The 19,214-nt window shown below is 49.9% G+C and overlaps 1 protein-coding gene across 3 annotated transcripts in view; it reads left to right on the forward strand.

Moving 5' to 3' along the window:
* The window catches only part of MDGA1 (MAM domain containing glycosylphosphatidylinositol anchor 1), a 147,812-nt gene that overhangs the window by 116,035 nt on the left and 12,563 nt on the right, over positions 1–19,214 (forward strand). For 2 of the 3 annotated variants that reach the window (XM_074579729.1, XM_074579730.1), the window contains 4 exons: positions 1,891–2,068; positions 3,153–3,176; positions 10,375–10,527; positions 11,724–11,858. In XM_074579729.1, the coding sequence (XP_074435830.1) occupies positions 1,891–2,068; positions 3,153–3,176; positions 10,375–10,527; positions 11,724–11,858 (490 nt within the window). The remainder of the gene's footprint in view (positions 1–1,890; positions 2,069–3,152; positions 3,177–10,374; positions 10,528–11,723; positions 11,859–19,214) is intronic. The other variant, XM_074579728.1, reaches the window with a different exon arrangement.

Consider the following 19,214-nt stretch of genomic DNA (forward strand, 5'->3'; position numbering starts at 1 on the left):
AGCTCACAGCAGCCTGTGGGGCGGAGCTGCCACCAGCCCCCCCCCCAAGTCAGGCTGCGTTCCCCAAAAAGCCCCATGCCAGGAGCCATAGTGCACCAGCTGCCTGCTTCTGCCTTGCGAGCCCTCCTCTCCTCCCAGATAATTGGGGATCTGGTGCTAATGATCCCAGGTGAGGTCGCTGCCACTGGGAGCCGGCTCCGCTCTTGCTTGGCAGAGTGGCGGTGCGGAGGGCTGGCAGATGGGAGGGCTGAGCAGTGGGCATGCCAGTTGGATCAGCGCTCACCTTCCGTGCCCGCAGATGGGGCATTGTTGGTGCGAATGGATCCTGGCAGCATCCCGGTGCCAAGTTCATGCTTGGTTCCCAGGGGCCTTACCCTGGTCCTGCCCACCGGCATGGCTCCTAGGTGCCTTGCGGGAAGGGACCAAGCTAGGAGAAGGCACCACAGCAGTTCCCAGACCTCCGACCCATCTTGCCTATGGGGGGAGGAGGAGGACGGTGCAGAAAGCAGTTGCTCAAGCAACTTGCACCCTGATCTGTTTAAGGCAGGTACAAAGTTGTTGTCTGCTGTGAGAAACACATGCAGCCATGGATTCCTGGGAGCCAGTCCCTCCCCCAAAATGATACCATAGCAGGATCACAGAATCACAGAATGGTAGGGTTGGAAGGGACCTCTCGAGATCATCTAGTCCAACCCCCCTGCCAGAGCAGGGTCACCTAGAGCAGGTTGCACAGGAACGCGTCCAGGTGGGTTTTGAACGTCTCTTTCCCCACACTCTCCACACTGACAGATTTGCTGTAAACCTTCCTCCCTGCATCCCTGTACCAGTCATCCTGTAACTTCAGAGTTAATGACAAACGCTGGGCCTGCCTATAAGGAGAATTGCCTTTCCGATGAATCCTGTCAGCCTAGAGGCTATATCAGAGGCAGGGGGAGGCTTAGTGTCTGGGACAGTGAACAGTGGGCCACAGAAAGCCCTGCCAACCGTCTTTTTGCCAGGGCCATCATCCTCAATAACATACCAAGACCAAATCTTGCCGCAAGGATCCAGACACTGCGCAGCAACAGGCTGGAAATTGTATCTTCACAATGCAATCCTTGCTCTTGTCCTTCCCCCGCCAAGCAAGCATGACTGTGGCAGGGAAGTTTCACTGACACGTAATTCATCATTTTTAGTGGTGGTGATTTTGACAATATTTTTCCATTGTTTTCTTGAAACTTTCCTGCTGCCTTAGCAGACTGAACAATGCTCAGGCTGGTATGGTTCAGCTAGCATGGTTCAGCTCCTTCCTCAGAGGGCACCAGAGAAAGAGGGAGCCTGTTAGTGACTCTAGAGGACGCTGACTCGAACTAGACCCCTTGCTCTGGCCTGCAGAGGCAGCGTGGGCTAGGATTCAAGGGTGGATCCTGTGGAAGGGTGCTGAGGAAGCATGGCAGGAGTTCCAGCAAGGCACCAGATGAAATGCCACAGGGCCCAGGCAGCAGATGAATGAATTCTGCAGCAGTGATTGCGAACTGAAGGGTATCTTGCTGAAATGCCAAGCACTAATAATAAGCACTAATGCTTAGTGCACTAATGGAGGTAAGCTGGGTTCATTCCTCCCCTCTTGGAGACATTGGTTCTGACAGAGAGTTGCTCCAGGATCCGTAGTTCAAGTTGTCCCCCCAGTCACGAGGACTCCCAAGGCTTCCCTTCAGGGAGAGCTCAGGCTCCTGTTCACTGTTTTGTACCAGAGGTGGAAATTTTCAAACTGATTCTGCATGAAGATCTCATTGATAAGCCAAGTGTACTTGTTTGTATAGGAAGAGGAGGGTGTTAGATGGTGGATAACATCCCTCAGGTTTCCATTTTCAGGACTTTCGAAACACTGTCGTTTCTTTTTCTATGCAGCTGTCTCAGAGAAACACCATCCAAACCTTCATTCCTGTGCAGAAAATGGAGAAAGGCCTGTTGCTGGAGCACATCTTGCCCAACCTGAAAGTGCCTCAGAGCTATGAAGTTCGCCTGACGCCCATCACCAGCTTTGGGGCTGGAGACATGGCTGCCCGCATCATCCGGTACATGGAACGTAGGTGTCTCCTCCTCGGTCCTGGCTACAAGAGCAGGTCCGAGCCTCAGGCCTAGGGACATGGGCATGCATAGACATCGTCTCCTGTGACCCTTGGGTGGATCTTGCTGCTCTATGGAGTTTTAATGGCACAGTGCTATCACGTTTGGCCATATTTTGGCTGTTGCCATCGATACAGAGCAATATGTAGAGACGTCCAAGGGCCAGTCTCCACGCATCCTTCACTCAGCAGCACTGACTTGCACCCTCTGCTCTGTGGGCAGCAAGAGCCCCAAAACCCCAGTCCCCAGTAAAGCCATGCTGCAGCCTCCTGTGGCACAATGGCGTGTTTTAGAGGACAGCCACTGGACACTGTGTATTAGCCACATGTCCATAAAAGTCAGAGGATTTCAGGGGTCTTCGGTTCTTTCCAGATGTGAATGCACAGTTCCTTTCCTGACCAGTCACTACTAAACCTGTAGCTCTGTCCAATACCCTGAATCCCAGATCATCCCATTGATATACATTGACCGTGCTTCTCTCCCCAGCGTCCCAACAGCTCGGAAATCTCCCCATTCCCACAACCCTATGATTTCTTTACTCCCCTCAGGAGTTTGGACCCTGTATTTCAGCAGGAAGTACAGATCCCCCTCCCTCCTGTGTTTGCATGATTTCACACAACCCTCTTGTCCCGTGGAGTGACAACGGGTCTGGTGTCCCCAGTATACCTGTTGTCTCAAACTTCCACAGTGCCTCAAACAGTTTTGATATCCCTCTTAGCCACCAGGCTTTGGTATCTAAGTGGGCGCTATCCCAGTGGGTGCTCTAGAAAGAAACTGCCAGAAGGGTTCCCCTGGGCAATCCTGGGGTCACCCCTGAGGTGAAGTTTTTTTAAGGTCTGTTGCTGCTTACATCAGAGAGTCAGCATCTTGTTCCATCACCAAGGCAGACCACCGAGCGCTGCTGTTTCACAGGGATGCTGCTAGGAAATTAGTGCATCTATGACCTTTCTTGATGTGTTTGTTTTATTTTCAGACTTTGATTGTGATTTGCGATTTGAGGGAGTACTAGCTGTTCTGACTTGTTTTTCTGTTTCCTCTTCCAGCAATCAACTATCCCAACCCAACAGGTAAGCAACAAGACCTTTGTATTTATGTTTTGAATGTAATGCCTGTTAGTGAAGTGCTCCAGCAGATCAGGAAAGCCAAACAGCTGGAATATACACAGCTGGCTTTGCCAAATCTTTTTCCCCAGAAGAGGATGAAATTGCTTACACTGCTGCTTCCAGTAAGCATGCTATTTGTTGGACCTTGAATTATTGTGAGGAGATATACACCAGAGATATGCCTCCCACTCACACCTGCTGTCTCCATGGCTGGATGGGCTGTGATCCTGAACCCACCCTCCCCCTAACACTGTCAGTCTGCGTCCAGTGATCAAGTTATTATATGTTCCCCAAAATATCCGTGTTTGAGGAATGCATGCCCCCCATCCTCTTCTGACCAGGAAAGATACCACTTGACATCTCTGCAGGGTGGTATAGAGCATTATCCAGCTCAGATCTGGTTGTTCTTGCAGACTCCTTGAGCACAGTCCCTTTCTTCTTTCCATCCAGTGTCATCACTGCTTACTTGCTTATTTAATTTGTCGTCATTCCTACCAAGATGCAGGCTCATCTTTATTGAGCACCCAGAGTTCCCATTGATTTTGAGAGCAGAATACACAATGTTTCAGAACGATGGTCTTTAAGAAGAACATGATGGTGCCCATCGAGCATAAAAGAGGATTTCTAGCATGCTGTAAGTAATGGTGGAGTGATCTTCAGGGGATGAAACAAAGTCCCTTTGCTTCAATTGTTGGATATAAGCCCAGGCAATGCTCTTGGGCAGAGACGGGCAGACTACTTGCTGGTGGTCCATGAGGAGCAGGTGGTTCCATGTAGCTGGTTTTTTCTCCCTATTTCCAGCTGCTGAGTCAGCATTCAGTCTTTTGATTTGTTACTCTGGGTATGTGTAGGCAAGTGCTACTGCTGCACTGCAGTGTAGCAGTGGGAAGGAGAAGCCAGGAATCAGGGTATGGGGTTATCTTGTAAAGGCAGCCATGAGACATTCACCCTTGGAAGGTCACAGTCTGAGGATGGTTTGATGAACCATGCTTTGCCTGAGAGCAGGAGCTTCTTTCAGTCAGAGGGATTTTGTGGCTCTCATTCCTCATTCCCTTTGCTTTGCTTGTCCCCACTTTCTGATCCTCTTTAAGCATTCTCCATAGAAGACTTGCTGGGAAACATCGAGCGTATTTGCCAGGGACCCACTCCAGAATGTGTCCCTCAGTACTCGCTGGATGAGGCAAGCATGCCAGCCCGCAGGAGGACGTGACATAATCTGGCCTTTTGCCACTTGCTCTTTTACACTACATAAATCACTGATAACGCCAGAGCAACTTCGGTCCTAATTGTATCAATCTCTTGGGATCTTCGTAAACTGAGCCTTCATAGTGCTCGCCTGGGATTGCTTTGGCAGCTTGATTGAGACCAGAACGACTGCGTGAAATTTGCCTATGGCAGAGAATAACTCAGCCACGCTTGTACTTTCATGCAGTAAACCCAACACTTAGGGTTTCTCCTTGATACGAGTTACTCAGCCTGTGCTGGATATTGGGACTTCTGGGCCAGTCATCAGGGTCTTGCCTGTGAGTTCATGCCTTGAGACTGACTGCCTAAAATTGCACCCACCACACTTGCTTTCAGAGATGCCCCTTCCTTTCAGGCCTGCTGCCAGTGAAATATGAGCCCAAAGGCTCTTAGCTCTGTCTCTTGGGCCACAGCTCGGTTCCCAGACTCTCATCTCAGTGACATGGAAATCCCTGCTACTGCCTCTTATTTTCCCACTTCCCCTGCTACCACCACCCCCAGGGAAAAGGGTTTGGACAGGATTGTAACGGTATCCTCACGCTAGGCTGCCCAGCCAAATTCTGGGAGCAAACATTGAGAGCTCTCAAGTGAAAGGCAAAGATTAGATGATTAATGCCTCTGGCAGCCTGATCCAAGGGCATGCACAATGGTGATTAATTTACAAACTCTGCGAGTCACTTAATACAATTATTTCTTCATGCATTTTCTCTCCCAGCCTAATAAGATGTTAATGACATTGGGGCAGGCATGCATGTGGCGTGGTTACAGAGCCAGGTGCTGGGGTTATAATGCAAAAGCAAAGTAAAAGCAGGGGAAGTGAACAGAAGACATTGAGAATTTCAAAGATTTAGAGGTTAGCAGTGAGACTGACCGTAACTCTTAAAAATCAGTTAATCTGGTTCTAAAATCCAGAATTTATCTTTAAAAAACTGTCTTAGAATTTTCTTAATTTCGAGGTATTACCTTAAAGGTCTCTTAGAATAACTGATTGTTTTAATGTCATGACTAAATTCCAGTGCTGGGGAATCTGCTCTGTCCTTCTTACCTCTCCTCTGCAATTTTGTTTGGATATAGCCTTCACTTTCTAAACGAAACCCTGCGGTGCTGCCCCTCAAGCTATTCCTGCTCATCAGCAGTGGATGGTTTGGTTTCCCTGGTTCCAGCAGATGTAGCCTTGCAACCTTGGTGATGAGGACATTAAGAAGCATATGAGATTGCCGGTGTTTTTTTTTTTTTCTCTTGGCCAGTGTGTCTTGCCCTTCCTGAGTAGCAACACTGCTACGTTTCTCATATATCTGCAGTCTGGCTGCCTGTGGTTCTAAAATATTTCGGGATCATGGATGAGTACGGTGGGTGGTGATCAGTACCAGATGCTGTTTGTTGTAGATTACCTTGGCTCATTGCTTACTCTCTAGTGCTTGTGTGTGTCCTGTCTCTGATAACGCCTCATAGTCCAGAGGAATCTGAGCTTGTTGACCTCGTTTGAAGATGTGGGAATGAGACACGAGCCTGGTGTTCAGAGTGGGATTCCTCAAATCTGTGCCCATTCCTCAGGAATGCGTGTAACGTAACGCAGAGGTTAAAAAATGTGACTGCCACCAATTCCTTGTATCATGATGGCAAATAGAATTGTCTGGGCCATATTATCTCCTTGTCACAGATGGAGATATTAAAGCAGATGGCAATCCAGTATGACCCAACCAGTTACAGTATTGTGAAGCTTTCTTCCATGACTGGTTATAAATGCTTTAGAAACTTACCGTGGAAAAGGCTGTTAAATGCTGTTTCTTAGATCCCAACATACTTTGAGGTCGCAATACAGTTTTCCTTGTCTTCATCTTCTAGATGGGGAAAGTGATCTCCAGAGAGAAGGTGCCAGCCTGTGGGTCACGCAGCAGGTCTGCAACAGAGCTGAGGCTCGGAGCATGGTCCCTTATGCTCCAAGCCAGTTTCAGTCATCAGACCACAACTAAATGACGAAGGCAATTTTATTCAAGTGCGCTCCATCTGCTGTTCACCCATAGTCTGCAGCTAGAATAGGATTATTATTTTTTGCATTCATCTGGCAGCCAGAATTTTAGGACCAGGCATGGCTTCCCCCTAAGGACTTGAAATGAAAACCTCCATTATGTTTCTCAAGAAGGCAAAGCAACAAGAAATGCGAATAGCCATGGCAGAGGGTCTCTCCCCTGGGAAGGCAGGGAGGTGTCTGTAACCGGGAGCAAACATCTCTGCACTTTGAGCTGCCGCCACTGCAAAGCCTGCCAAGGAAATCTGTTTGGTGAAGACAGCGCTAACTCCAGCCTTTGAGGAGCCAGCTCCCCTGCCACCTCCACCTCGCCTCTAACAATCCAGAGAACAACTTCTGTGTTCAATATTTAAATCTACTGTTTAATTTTTAAACGGGAAGCTTCCTTTGCACCGCGGTGCTGAGCCAGGATCCCTGGCAGATGGTGTGAGTCTGCAAGAAGTTTTGCTTCACGCAGCCGAGGTCAACAATTAGATCACTGCTGTGGCCTCGGAGACACAGCAGGTCATGTAAAGGTTTTATTTTCAGACGGCTCTTTCAGGTTTGTCCTGGTGAGCCTTGCTGATAACCATCCAGAGGTGAGGCATTGGTGGGGTCCCAAACCACACCGAACACCTCCTAGTTATTCTGGGCACCTCCACTTCTAGCTCGGAGAAACGCCGGAGCGTTGCCTTCCTGTGGCTTGTTTTAAACCAAAGGACCAGGAGTCAGAGCACTTGGGTTCTGTTTCCAGCTTTCACACCACCTGCCGTGACCTTAAACGTGTCTCTCTATACTTTTGCGCATCTGTTTCCCCGAGCGTAGTGCAGGAGATATATAGAAAGAGGCATTCCTACCTCACAGAGATGTTAAAAAGCCTTGTTCATTAGTTGTCACAAAGTGCCTTGAGATCCCAAGCTAAGCAGAGGCGATGTGCTGCCGTTACAAACTCCCGCACAGCAAATGGTGTTGCACATAAGCCTGATCCTGTTGTGGTATCTGCGGTGCGTAGGACCCTTCTCTGTTTTATGTTCTCTGCCAGATGTGTTGCCTCCTGGAAGTAGCTGCACCCAAGTGAAAGGAGAGGATGGAGTCAGGGCCCTCTTTTGGCATTAAAAGAGCTCTCTTCGAGCTTTCGAGTCTTCTTCTCTGAGCAGGTGTGTGGGGCTTCTTACAAATGAGGCACAGTAGTCCATCAGCTGGCACGATCAGGCCTTGGTGCTAAACTGGGAATACTGTCCTCAGTCATCTTGTCTCGCACAGGTCGCTCTGATCTCCACCTGAGCTTGGCCTTTCTCCTTAATCTGCCTCTCCTTTGGTTTCTGTGTTTGCTCCCTCTCAATCAGTTGCCTGGCTGACCTCTGTGTTACAGCTTTCAGCTCTGCATTCCACCTGATATTCCCCGTTAAGGGAGTTTTGAACTGGAGAAAGGTGTCACCTTTCTCCTCTGAAGGTCCACATGCACAACAGGGTCAGAGGTGCAAACTCTCCCTTTGATTGCAAAAGGACAGTCACGGTGGATCCTGCTGCGTAGGATAATGCCATTGTAAGAGAAAACTTGTGTCTTCTAACTGTAGCTGGCAACCTGTGTGCAGAAGCCATGCAAATGCTTGTCTTCAGTCCGATGGAGAGAAGCCAGGGGTGTTAGACCAACCCAGCAATATCAGAAAGCTTGTGGGCTCTGGTCCCTCCTCTGAGGACCAGTGGGTGTCTGGTACAGCCATGAACTCCCTTCTCTCAGCCACGAGGGCTGGGGAAGAACCTTTAGAAGCTGCTTTTTCACCCTTTTCTGCCTCCATCTCCTTGTGCTGGGGATGAAAGAGGCCCCCCCCAACCCACCTAGTTGCCCTGACTCAGACCTCACAGGCATCTGCCCCACCATCCGCTCCCCGCTCCTGCCTGCTCCTTCATCTCCAGCTGCCATGTGGCCCCCTGTGCTCGGCACCACAGAGCAGTGGCTAATTTGGATTAGGATGCTAATTAGAAATGAGCGGATTGAACGGAAAGCACTTAGCCAGGGTTAATCAGCAGTTAAGTGGCCAGCCCAGCCGAGCTCCCGATGGCTGTGCTCAGCTCGCAGGAGCGGCGTTTCCCACTGAGCTTAGAGAAAAAACAGCTGCCCTGGTCTGTGAACCAAGCCCTTGGCTTGCAGCACAGTGCCCAACCTGTGGTGGCAAAGACCTTTCTGCAGGCCACAGCAGGAGGCTGCCTCCTCTTTTCTCACTGCTTTGATGTGATGCTGGAGAGAGCCAGGCAAAGAAGGGGGAACAACGGCTTGGAGACCCCATGAGGAGGGCCTTAGCTGCAGGGTAGGAACCGGGAAGTTCTTCACTCTGGGATGCTGTTCATCTCCTGGGTAGTCTCTCCTCTCTGGTACAAGAAGGCAGATTTTGGTGTGCATGGTGGGCGTGTGAGGCTCCTACCATCACAGTGTACCATATCTGGAGCTTTTGGCCCTGGCATTGCAGAAAGCAGCCCTTGCCCATCCCATCCTTGGCGTCCAGCCCATAGGTTGCTGACCCTGCTCTTCCCTACATGTCCTGCCAGAGTCACCCATGCTAGGGACAGAGAGCCTCCTGCCCAGGGACCAGAGCAAACCACCACTGAAGATACAGGAATGCGGGAGTCCAAGTGGGCATTTGGTCTTCTCCTCATCTGGGCATGATAATAGGAACAGCGTGGGGGGTAAACCCCAAAAAGTTGAGTCTTGTGCTAGCATGCTGTGGATGAGCTTTCTAGCACATCCCAAGCCCTTAGCAAGAGTCTTCTTTTCCTTTCTCTATGTGTTCTTTCATGGGTTTTAAGTACTTTATCTTTCGGTTTCATAGCACACCTCCTTGCTCTTATATAAAGGCGGCAGATAGAGATCTGTGCTCACTGTGTCTGTGCCACTCGTGAGGTCTGAGATCCCACTCTCAGCACATTCTCCACTTCTGGTTTCTGCCCAGGGACCTTTCAGAACACAAACCAATTTTCTCATTGGGCCTTGGACCTGTTTTTGCTTTCCCTTCTGCCTGTTTCCTCCATCCTTCCCCTACTGTATCAGCAGCGCAAAGCGGTTTATTGGCCTTTGGTTCTGTGGCTCAGGAACCACCTTTTCACCACAAAGGTTAGAGATGGAGGACCATCTTCAGCCTGCTCAAGTCCAATTCCTTCCAGTCTCTGCAAGTCCGTATTGGGTTATGTCTATGCACAAGATTTTTCACCCGTCTTACAATATTGCTGTAGGGTGTGACTGTCTGGTCGGGTAGTAATAAAACTGAGCCCTATTGCACGTGTGGTTGATCCTACATAAAAATCTTTTACCTACATGACTCATTTTGTTAGGGGAACCAGCATAAGCTGCAATATCAAATGTGCCTTTTAGCTGGTATAAATTGGACGTACTCTAGCTAAATGACACATTTGTAGCACTGAGCTGACCTCTTCTCCACAGCTGATTTTTTTTCATGTGTGCCATAGTTTAGTTTAATGTATATAACCCGAAGGCGGGGTCATCTGCTGGCGCTTTTTCTTCTCTCCTGGGGGAATTATTCTCCCATCAAGTTGTTCTGGTTTAGAAGCCCTTGTGGCCTGTTTGCCTTCAATGCTCTTTTCCCCCTCCTCTACGTTTGCCCCCTCAGACCTCCCAGCAGAATCTCTCTGTCTCTTTAGCCCTAATAGCCTTCTTCCATTTCGTCAGATCATCACATCCATCAACCTGGATTAGCCCTTCCATAATCATACTAATCACAGGCATATTCCTTTCCAGCCTCCTCTTGAGGTCGGGGGCTGCCCGTCTGTCCCCGGCTTGTTGCAGAGCCGCAGTGGTGGCATAGGAATGCCCTCCGTCTTGCTGCCAGCACCCTGGCAGCCTTGGGGAGGGGGTTTGAAAAGCCGCCGCTGACCAGTCCCTTCCCTTCCCCGCAGATAACACCTGCCGCTTCGAGGACGAGAAGATCTGCGGCTTCGTGCAGGACAAGATGGACAACTTCGACTGGACCCGGCAGAACGCCCTGACCCAGAACCCCAAGCGCACTGTCAACACCGGGCCCCCCACAGACATCAGCGGTACGCCGGAGGGTAGGCACACATCTGGGTTTCTTTTGGCTTGTCGGGAGTCCTGCGGCTCTGGGGGCTGGTGGAGCGCTGATTTGCTTTCCAAACAACACGCTTCTCCTCCGTGCGGGGTGCAGGGAGCAGGCAGTTAATTTGCATGTTACTGATTGGCATTAAACACACAACTGAAACGCCCACGACTTTGTTTAAGGGAACGGTGTGAGCATTAGTTCCTGTTACCAGCTAATTGCCTGCTGCCTAATGCCCTTGTCCCGTTTGATGCTTATTTTGAAGTCAAAAAAGGATAAACAAGTAGGAGAACATCTCTAACACCTAGAAGCTGCCCTGCTGGTTTTAGCCAGCTGTTTCCTCAAAGAAGGTCTTGGGGAGGTAAATAGATCTTCTCAGCACCAAGCAGGAGCATGAGAGACCAGGTGGGAGCTGCCTGTGGGGTTACAGCTAGTGCCTCACCCCGGATGGAGGAGACTGGTGTTGTGTATTGCTCATGCTAGCTGTGCATGGAGATCATGCTCCCCTTTTAGCTGGGTATTACTTTCTCCCTTCTCCAACGAGGAAAGGGAATTTATACACAAGCACAGATCTTTGAGCACAGAAAAAATGGGAAACATCCAATGGCCAGCTCAGGAAATGGCTTTTCCCATTAGCACTCAGTACACCAGCCTGATTGAGCATTGAAAACGATACCAACAAATTAAATAGCTAATCTGTTCCTCCCTGAGTTGTTAACATCTACTTTGGTATTGTCCTCTTTAGATAACAATATTGTTTAGGCCAGATATACCGAATCCTCTCTTCCTCTGCTTGAGGCAGAGCAATTAGGCTGGAATGGTTTCTCCCTCCGTTTTTTCTCTCCTTCCGTTTTTCTCCTTGCACAGAGCAGTCGGCTCTGGGGCTGCTGGTGCTGCAGGAGAAAGGCTTGTTCTGCACCTGGCTGGATGTGTGTCTGCATGCTCGGGGACTCTTCTGCTGCATGGGCTCACAGCGGGTCCCCTAGATGCTGCCGAGGCAGGGGAGGCACCGCAGGCATCCCGCAAGTGTCCCTGGCCAGGATCGCAGTGGGTTGCAGAGCGGACGGGGAGAGCAAGGCCATGTCTCTCAGAGGAGCAGTGATGATCTCCCAGCCTCTGGCATCCCGTGGTTTGCAGGGAGGGAGACGCAGTGCACACTGCCTTTCCCCACCTTTCCCTCTCGTTCTGTAGGTTATTACATGTTCATTGAGGCTTCCCGGCCCCGGGTGACGGGAGACAAAGCCCGGCTCATCAGCCCCCTCTACAACATCACTGCCAAGTATTACTGTGTCTCCTTCTACTACCACATGTACGGGAAGCACATTGGTGAGTACCCGGCGGGGAAGGACAACCCCAGCCTGGTGTGGGATGTCGGGGAAGACCTCCAGCTTCTGCTCCACTAGCTATGCCTGTGACTGGCGATTCCAGAGGGTGGGAGTCCTAGTTCAGTCCTCAAAGCGCCAGGGTGGGCTGTTGCTTTTGGATACTTGTCCCTTACCCGCACTCCAGCAACGTCAGGGTTGTGAGGCTGTTGCAGCCCATCCTCGGGGCAGTATCTCGCAGTCTTCACCCCTTCCCCCCGGCCCCCTCCTCCTCTGGCGTAAGGCTCCCTACCCTCCACAAAAAAGAGCATTGTACCTGCGTGCACTTATTTTCCCTGCTCACAGCCACAACCACTTGCTCCAGGCAGCAGGACACCAGTCTGTCCATCGGAGAGGAGGCAGAGGTGGAGGGGCTTTGTGGGACCAGAGTGCTCTGTGGTGGCCGCAGGGTGGGCCACTGCGTGGGCAGGACGCGTGTTCCCTCAGCTGTGCCGAGGACCTGTCTGCTCTGCCTGACTCCCTCCCCTCTAACCGTAAGCCTCCGAGTGCAGTGAGCACCCCAGAAGCGCCTGGCACACTAATGAGTTTCCATATCCAGTCAAGGAGCAATTGCTAATTCGTCACCTCTTGATTATAATTTCATTAATTTGAATAATAGATGCACTCTTCCCACAGCACGCTAGGTTATTAATCACCTGCTGGACTGGAGCCTGACTGAAAAATCAGGGCCCAGGCAGGAATGTGTCCGCCCTTCAATAAACGGGGTTAATTAACAGCTCTCTGCTTGGCACCGTTGATGTCATTGGGAGGGAACGCGCTCCCGAGCCCTGGCATCACATCTCGGCGCGTGTGTGGCACAGCAGAGCAGTTAAGCTGCAAAATCTGGGATCTCCTTCTCTCAGCGGGGGCGAGGCTGAAACCCTGACCCGGTGGGTGCCGGGGGGTAGGGGCTGGGCTGAGGTTCACCGAGCAGGTCTCCATCTCTGTCTTTTCTCTGAGGGCTCATATTTTCCATCTGCCCTTAGAGTCTGGTCGGAGGTGGTTTGCACCCCCCTGTATTCCCCCTGCAGATGGGCTGTTCTGCACTGTCTTTGTGCTGGCGGTGGCAGGTCGCTCAGGCAGAGCACTGTCTGTGTTGGGTCACACCAGGCTTTCCTGGACCTGCTGGTCCTGCTTAGCTGACAGAGCCCAGCTGTTAAGGCTGGCTGGCAAATTCCCTTTTGTTCCCTGCAGTTGTGGTCAGTCAGCCTTGCCTTCTCCCTGGAGGCTTTTTCCAGTACCTGAAGGGGGCCTATAGGAAAGATGGGGAAGGACTCTTTACAAGGGAGTGGAGTGATAGGACAAGGGTAATGTTTTTAAACTGAAAGAGGGGTGATTTAGATTAGATATTAGAAAGAAATTCTTTACTGTGAAGGTGGTGAGGCACTGGAACAGGCTGCCCAGGGAAGCTGTGGATGCCCCATCCCTGGAGATGTTCAAGGCCAGGCTGGATGGGGCTTTGAGCAGCCTGGTCTAGAGGGAGGTGTCCCTGCCCATGGCAGGGGGGTTGGAACTAGGTGATCTTTAAGGTCCCTTCCAACCCGAACCATTCTATGATTCTATGATTCTGTGAAAGGGATCTCGTCCTTTGTGACTACAATGAAGGGTGGCCCAGACCGGTGGGAAACCAGCCAGGAAAGAAGATGATCAGGGAGGAGGCCTCTCTTGCTTTGTTTCCTTTAGGAATACAGCTATGCGTCATATTTCCAAGTTCATTTCACGGGCAAAGTAAAAGCCCGTCAGCTTTTGCTTGCTTTTGGAAGAGAACCCTGTTTTACAGCTCTCATGTGGTGGTCTGTCTGGAGATGGGGTGGACTGGACATGCCAGGGAATCAATTCATTACAAGCTTTTGGCTTTTAGCATTTTAACTCTTTATTCATTTGCTCCACCCAGGAATTGCCCAGAGCAAAAGATACAGTGACTCCCAAGAGTTACTGTGACCTAAGAAAGCTGCTGAGTGCCATTTTCTGTTCCTTGGCGTCAGATGCCTTTTATATCTGTTGCTTTTTCCCTTCATACTCAACTTTGCTGCCCCTTCCTGCTCCCCATTTTCCCCTTATTGCACAAAGGGGCTGCGAAATTTGTGCAAAGTGGATAGACTCTTTAACGCCACATGATGGTTTCTAGGGTGGGTGCTGCTGAGCTGAGAGCGAATAAATTATTTTAAAATTAGACTGGCTAGATAAGAGTCAGAGAATGAAAGAGAAAGAAATGAGAAAAAAAGTTCTTTTCCTCTTGGCCTGTGGAATACATGGCTTCATCTAGTGAACCTACAATATATCTGTCTGCAAATTGAAATTCAGTACCTTGTATCTGCTCTCTACTCTGGAGTTTCTTTCAGGGCCAGTCGTGATATTCTGTAATCTCTTCTGCATATTGGGGCACCAGGGTGAGACTGAGACCTCTCCAGGAAAAATCAGAATGCCTAGTAATCCTAAAATTGTCTGGTTTTCGTCATTCTCGCTATGCTGCTTACTAACTCTTACCCTACTTGGTCTTTTCCCTTAGTGCCACGCTGGCGGCACTCTGGCATAGCTGTCCTCATCCCTGCGCACGCACGAACGAACCCGCGTTTGGGACACGCTCTGTTTCACCAGCAGGTCTAATGGCTCCATCTACATTTCTAATGCACGTTGCTTACTCCCTGGCTGGTTTTGCTTCTGCGGAGGTTGTGAAACCCTGCCAGAAGGCTGTCACTTGTTCGGATGGTGCCAGGCTCGATGCCCTTGGTGGCTGAAGTGCTCTCAGAGTCCCCTGGGGAAGTGGCAGCCTGCCTGAGAGCAAAGCAAGTTTCTTCAGCTCTTCTTCTTTAGCCCTGGTTTGGAGGAGAGCGTCCCCTCTCAGATACAGGGCTCCTCACTCGGACTTCTACTGTCTCATGAGAAGACAGACCCTGGTCTCCTACCTGTGTCACATATGCGACAATATGAAGGTAAAGGTAGGGTGGCTACCACCCTGGGCCATGTCTTGCTTCCCATATAGCCAGCAGTCCCTGACGCCTGCAGACACGGCCCCAAGCCCTGGCTCACCTAGTGGCAGCCCAGTCCTACCAAGCCAGACGCCAGCCCTGCTGAACCAGCTGTAGCACTTAGCAAGAGCGTATCAGATTGCTCCTGTTGGCAGACAGTGCCAGCAAGAGGACATCTCCCAGCCCAAGGCTCTCTTAGCAGCTCCAGCTCCATCGTGGAAGCTCCACGAAGCTGGAGGCAAACCGAAGCTCTGTCACTATGAAAAGCAGCCGTATAAAATCCCGACATTTATTTATTTTTTTAATAAGCCTTTTATTACCTTTTTCCCCCCCTCTACAGAACTTGAAAGCTGGTTTACTCTCACAATTTGACTATAAAATATCCATAGCCATCCAGGCAAATCTTCCCTGGGAGAGTTCCCAGACACTACTCGTTTATAATAGATATGACGAAAGAGAGAGACAGAATACAAATGGAGCGTTTGTAGCCATGGTATAAAATATTCAGCAACTAGCAGAGCAGGGTGATGTCGAATATCTCTCAGCTGATAAAAGAGCAGGGTGAAGGGGAGCTCCCTGGAGGCAATTCCCGTTCTTCTGGAGTTATTCGGTCATTGGTTTTCCTTCCTCCAGCCCCCTCCGGAGCGAACATTCGCATTACCCTACAATCCTGCCAGCCCAAACACAAAAATCAGGAGGAGGGGAAGGAAAGAAATCCCATTTCCACTGGGCTTTCAAGAACGAGGGTGTCTTGCTTGCGGCAGGCACACATATATATCAAATGAGGAATTGCTTGCTTTCTTCAGGAGAGGACTGCTCCCACTACTGTCCCCTGACACCCGTCTCTCACGTCTCCTAGCTCGGTGGTGGCCGAGTTATGATGTGCACGGCCTCCTGCCCGCTGCTGGATGCTCTCACAGACCCTGCAGCAAGAGATGCATTCAGGGTCAGACCCCAGAGGGACGGTTGCTCAGAGGGAGGAGGAAATTTCAGCCACAGAGGATTTAACTTTTTGTGCTGCCATTGTGGTCCCCACGGTACACGGTGATAGCTAACATTCCCTATCCCGTGAGCCAGTGACCGTGCTCATGGGGAAAACACTTGTGCCAAGGAGTTCCTTTGCTCACAGGAGTACCTACGTGCAAGCAGTGATGTGGGATGTACTCAAACAGCTTTTTTTAGCCTCCTTCTGATTTTTTAATAGAAGTAGTCACTGCACAAAGGCTTACGACGAGATACAGCCTCAGAGAGGGGAGAAGGCAAAGACCCCACCTCAGCCTGAGGTACCTCCCAAGATGGGACTGATCAGCTGCATCCTGTAGTGAAACTGGCAGGTCCTGGGCTTCCAGAGCTGGACCTGGTTGAAAGCAATGTTGAAGACCCTGCTTTTGGCTTGCAATTTTTTGTGCTTTGAGGCTCCCTTCTGCTCTAGCAGTGTCATTGTCTTCTGCACTTTGCCATTTCCTCTCCAGCAATCAGAGAACAGGCTTATTTTCTAGCATGTGTCCAGCATCCGTGAAACTCTTGGAGGGTTAAAGGTGCTGTGGTTCCAGCTTAGTGCTGACACAGACCTTATCTGATCACCCCAGCTAAGTTTGGCCTATTAATAACCGGGATGGGAAGCTGCCAATGAAATTGTAAACTACTCATGAAGGCATCCTTTTTGTAAGATTCAACACCGTAGCTCCCTCGTTCCTACCCAAACCTCATTTATGAATGCAGCACCCTGCTGCTGCACACAGTTATCCAGGTGGTGCCCTGGAGGCAACTACATTGTGTTGGATGTATAAAGTTTGCCTTATATACAAATGCATCGTTCATGAAATCCATGCCATTATCTCCAGTGCGATAACTCTACACGGTACAGATTACATCACTGGATTGATTGAGGGGAGGCTGATTTTCCTAATGAGTATGATTCACTTCCCTCTAGGCTCTTGAAAACAAGTTGCAGTTAGAGTTAAGTGAACAGTTTGTAATGAAAAAATGTATTCAATGTTTTTATTACTCCTTCTTTTTCCACTTATTCAGATGGGTTCTTGGCTTTTCTCATTCTTCCATCAATAGATGTGTATTTGACTAATGTTTTGTGCAGACATCCAGCAGCTTCCTGTGGGCTATGGAATGGGCCCTTTGGATAAACTGTGGTCTCTTCTGGTAGTATCTGCTTTTTTGCGGGGGGAAGTTAGTCAAATACCATGATCATGAGAAAGGATTGTAAGTACCTGGCAAGATAACCACATATTTGTAAAGTGTCATTCAAGTTCTGTAGGTTCGATACAGTGGCTCTGAACCAAGGACCGTTGAAGTCATTGTTTCTCTAAAGACTTCAGTAAACTTTGGAGTAGAGCCATAGACTTAAAGATTATTAAGACCAGATGGGACCAATACATCATCTAATCAGACTTCCTGCATAACTAAGGGCAGAGAATTCTCTTCAATTACTCTCGCTGGAGCCCAGTAACTACTTTGTGTCTACACCTTCATTGGATGTTTACTTACAAAGAGCACCAACAGCATGCTTGATGCGCCTTGCAGAGGTGGGACCTCATCCCTAAGCCAAAGAGCTTGGCCTGTAAAGCTGAAGAAGACATGGAGAGGAGAGAAAGGTATTCAGATGTGGATTGGCTATATGTAGTTTTTATTCCATGAGTAATGTGTCTTCATGTTGATGCAGACATTGTGCTTAGCACCTTGAATCTGGGTGCACTGATCCCTGCCTTTTCTTGCCCCTCACTAAAAGGGCATCACTGAATCAAGTTCCAGGTGCAGATAGCCACTGAAAGGTTGCCACCTTCCAAAGTCCTCTTCTTCTGTCTTACCAGTCGTGATCTGACCACATTCCCACTGCAGAATTTGTTGGGAAGGTTTTCACGGGCACAGAGTGGTGACACCAATTCATTTGCACATGCCCTGAATTCCCACAGATCATCTTTGCTTCTGCTCACTTGATTTGAGTCACTGTTACTCATCTGGTGGGGAGCTGCTCTATCTCCCTTCCCTTCCTCGAGGCTCTCAGCAAAGCGTCTTTCCATTCTGACGCTGCTCACAGCAGCAGCAGCAGCAGGAGCCTTGCGCAAAGGTGGGTAGCTATAAGGATGTACTGCTGCAACCTGATCGTCTCCTGAGACATCAGGTGTTGCATCAATTATTCAGACCCTGAAATTGCTAGATACAAAACTTAACAGACACTTAAGAGGAAATGGGAGCTCTCAGTGCATATCCAGCTACTCCTTTAGCACTCCCAGGTCACTCTTCTGTTCTCTCCATGGACCATTACCTATTTCACCAGAGCCATAACTGTTCAAGTGGAGACTGAAGTTGGTCATTCCAGGTGCACATCTGGAGACCCTCCTGGCTGCTCTGACAGGATAAAGGCTGGGGGGGGGGGGAAGGCAGAGTGCACAACTATCTTGCACTACTTGTGCAAACATCTGAATCTGTTCTTGAGCTTCAACAAGACATGATCCTGTAACATGTAATGAAATGCTTCCCAGAAAATAAAAAAATTCTCAACAAGTGTCAGTCATCACCATTACTTCCAGGAGTGACTGCATCTCCCAAAGAGAGCTCTTCAGGGATGACAGGCACCCCAGCACTTGAACTGATGGAGTTTGCAGATCCAGGTTGGGAATCTCACTGCCTCAGTGGGTCCCCTGGAAGTTTTCTGATGAAAGTACAGCCAGGCCTGAAACGGGAAAGGATCCTCTTGCTATAATGCATCCTGCCTCAAAGCTGGGAACACAGCCTACTCTAACAGCCTTCCTGCAGCAAACCACTTCCCAGGCCTGAAACATTCACCTCTCACGTTTCCTTGGGTCAGGCAGCGGAGGAGGCCAGAGAACGGATTTTGAGTGGTGTCTTCAGTTCAACAGGAAGAATATGCGATCTCAGCTGCTCGTTCCTGCTGTCTTGCTGCCTTCAGCATCGGACTAAAACAGCCCATCTGCTCCAAGCCCCGCAGCCGTGCAGCTGCCCTGTGCTTGGCTCCTGGGACTGAGAGACCACAGGCTGGGAGATGCTGGGGAAATAGGTTGCTAATAGGGATAGAGAAGAGACACGCAAAGTCTTCCTCAGCGTAAGTACATCTGCTTCTGCAGTGATTTTGTCAGGAACTCCCCCCCACGTGTATTCTGGGGGCTCTGGGAGGCTCCCTCCTCTCTGGCGGAGGTCTTTGCAAAGCCTGCCCACAGAAGGGAAGCAGGCAGACTCCCCCTCTCTGGCTGTTGTGCTCTTTTAAACCTGGCAGTGTCTATGAAGCACACTTCTGTTTCAGCTCGTCTGAGAGAGCTGAGCACAGTGCGTGCTCTCAGTCTGAGAGCTGAGCACAGAATTGCGCAAAGGACCCAGCT

The sequence above is a fragment of the Larus michahellis genome, chromosome 3 (assembly GCF_964199755.1).
Source record: "Larus michahellis chromosome 3, bLarMic1.1, whole genome shotgun sequence".
Classification (NCBI taxonomy): domain Eukaryota; kingdom Metazoa; phylum Chordata; class Aves; order Charadriiformes; family Laridae; genus Larus; species Larus michahellis.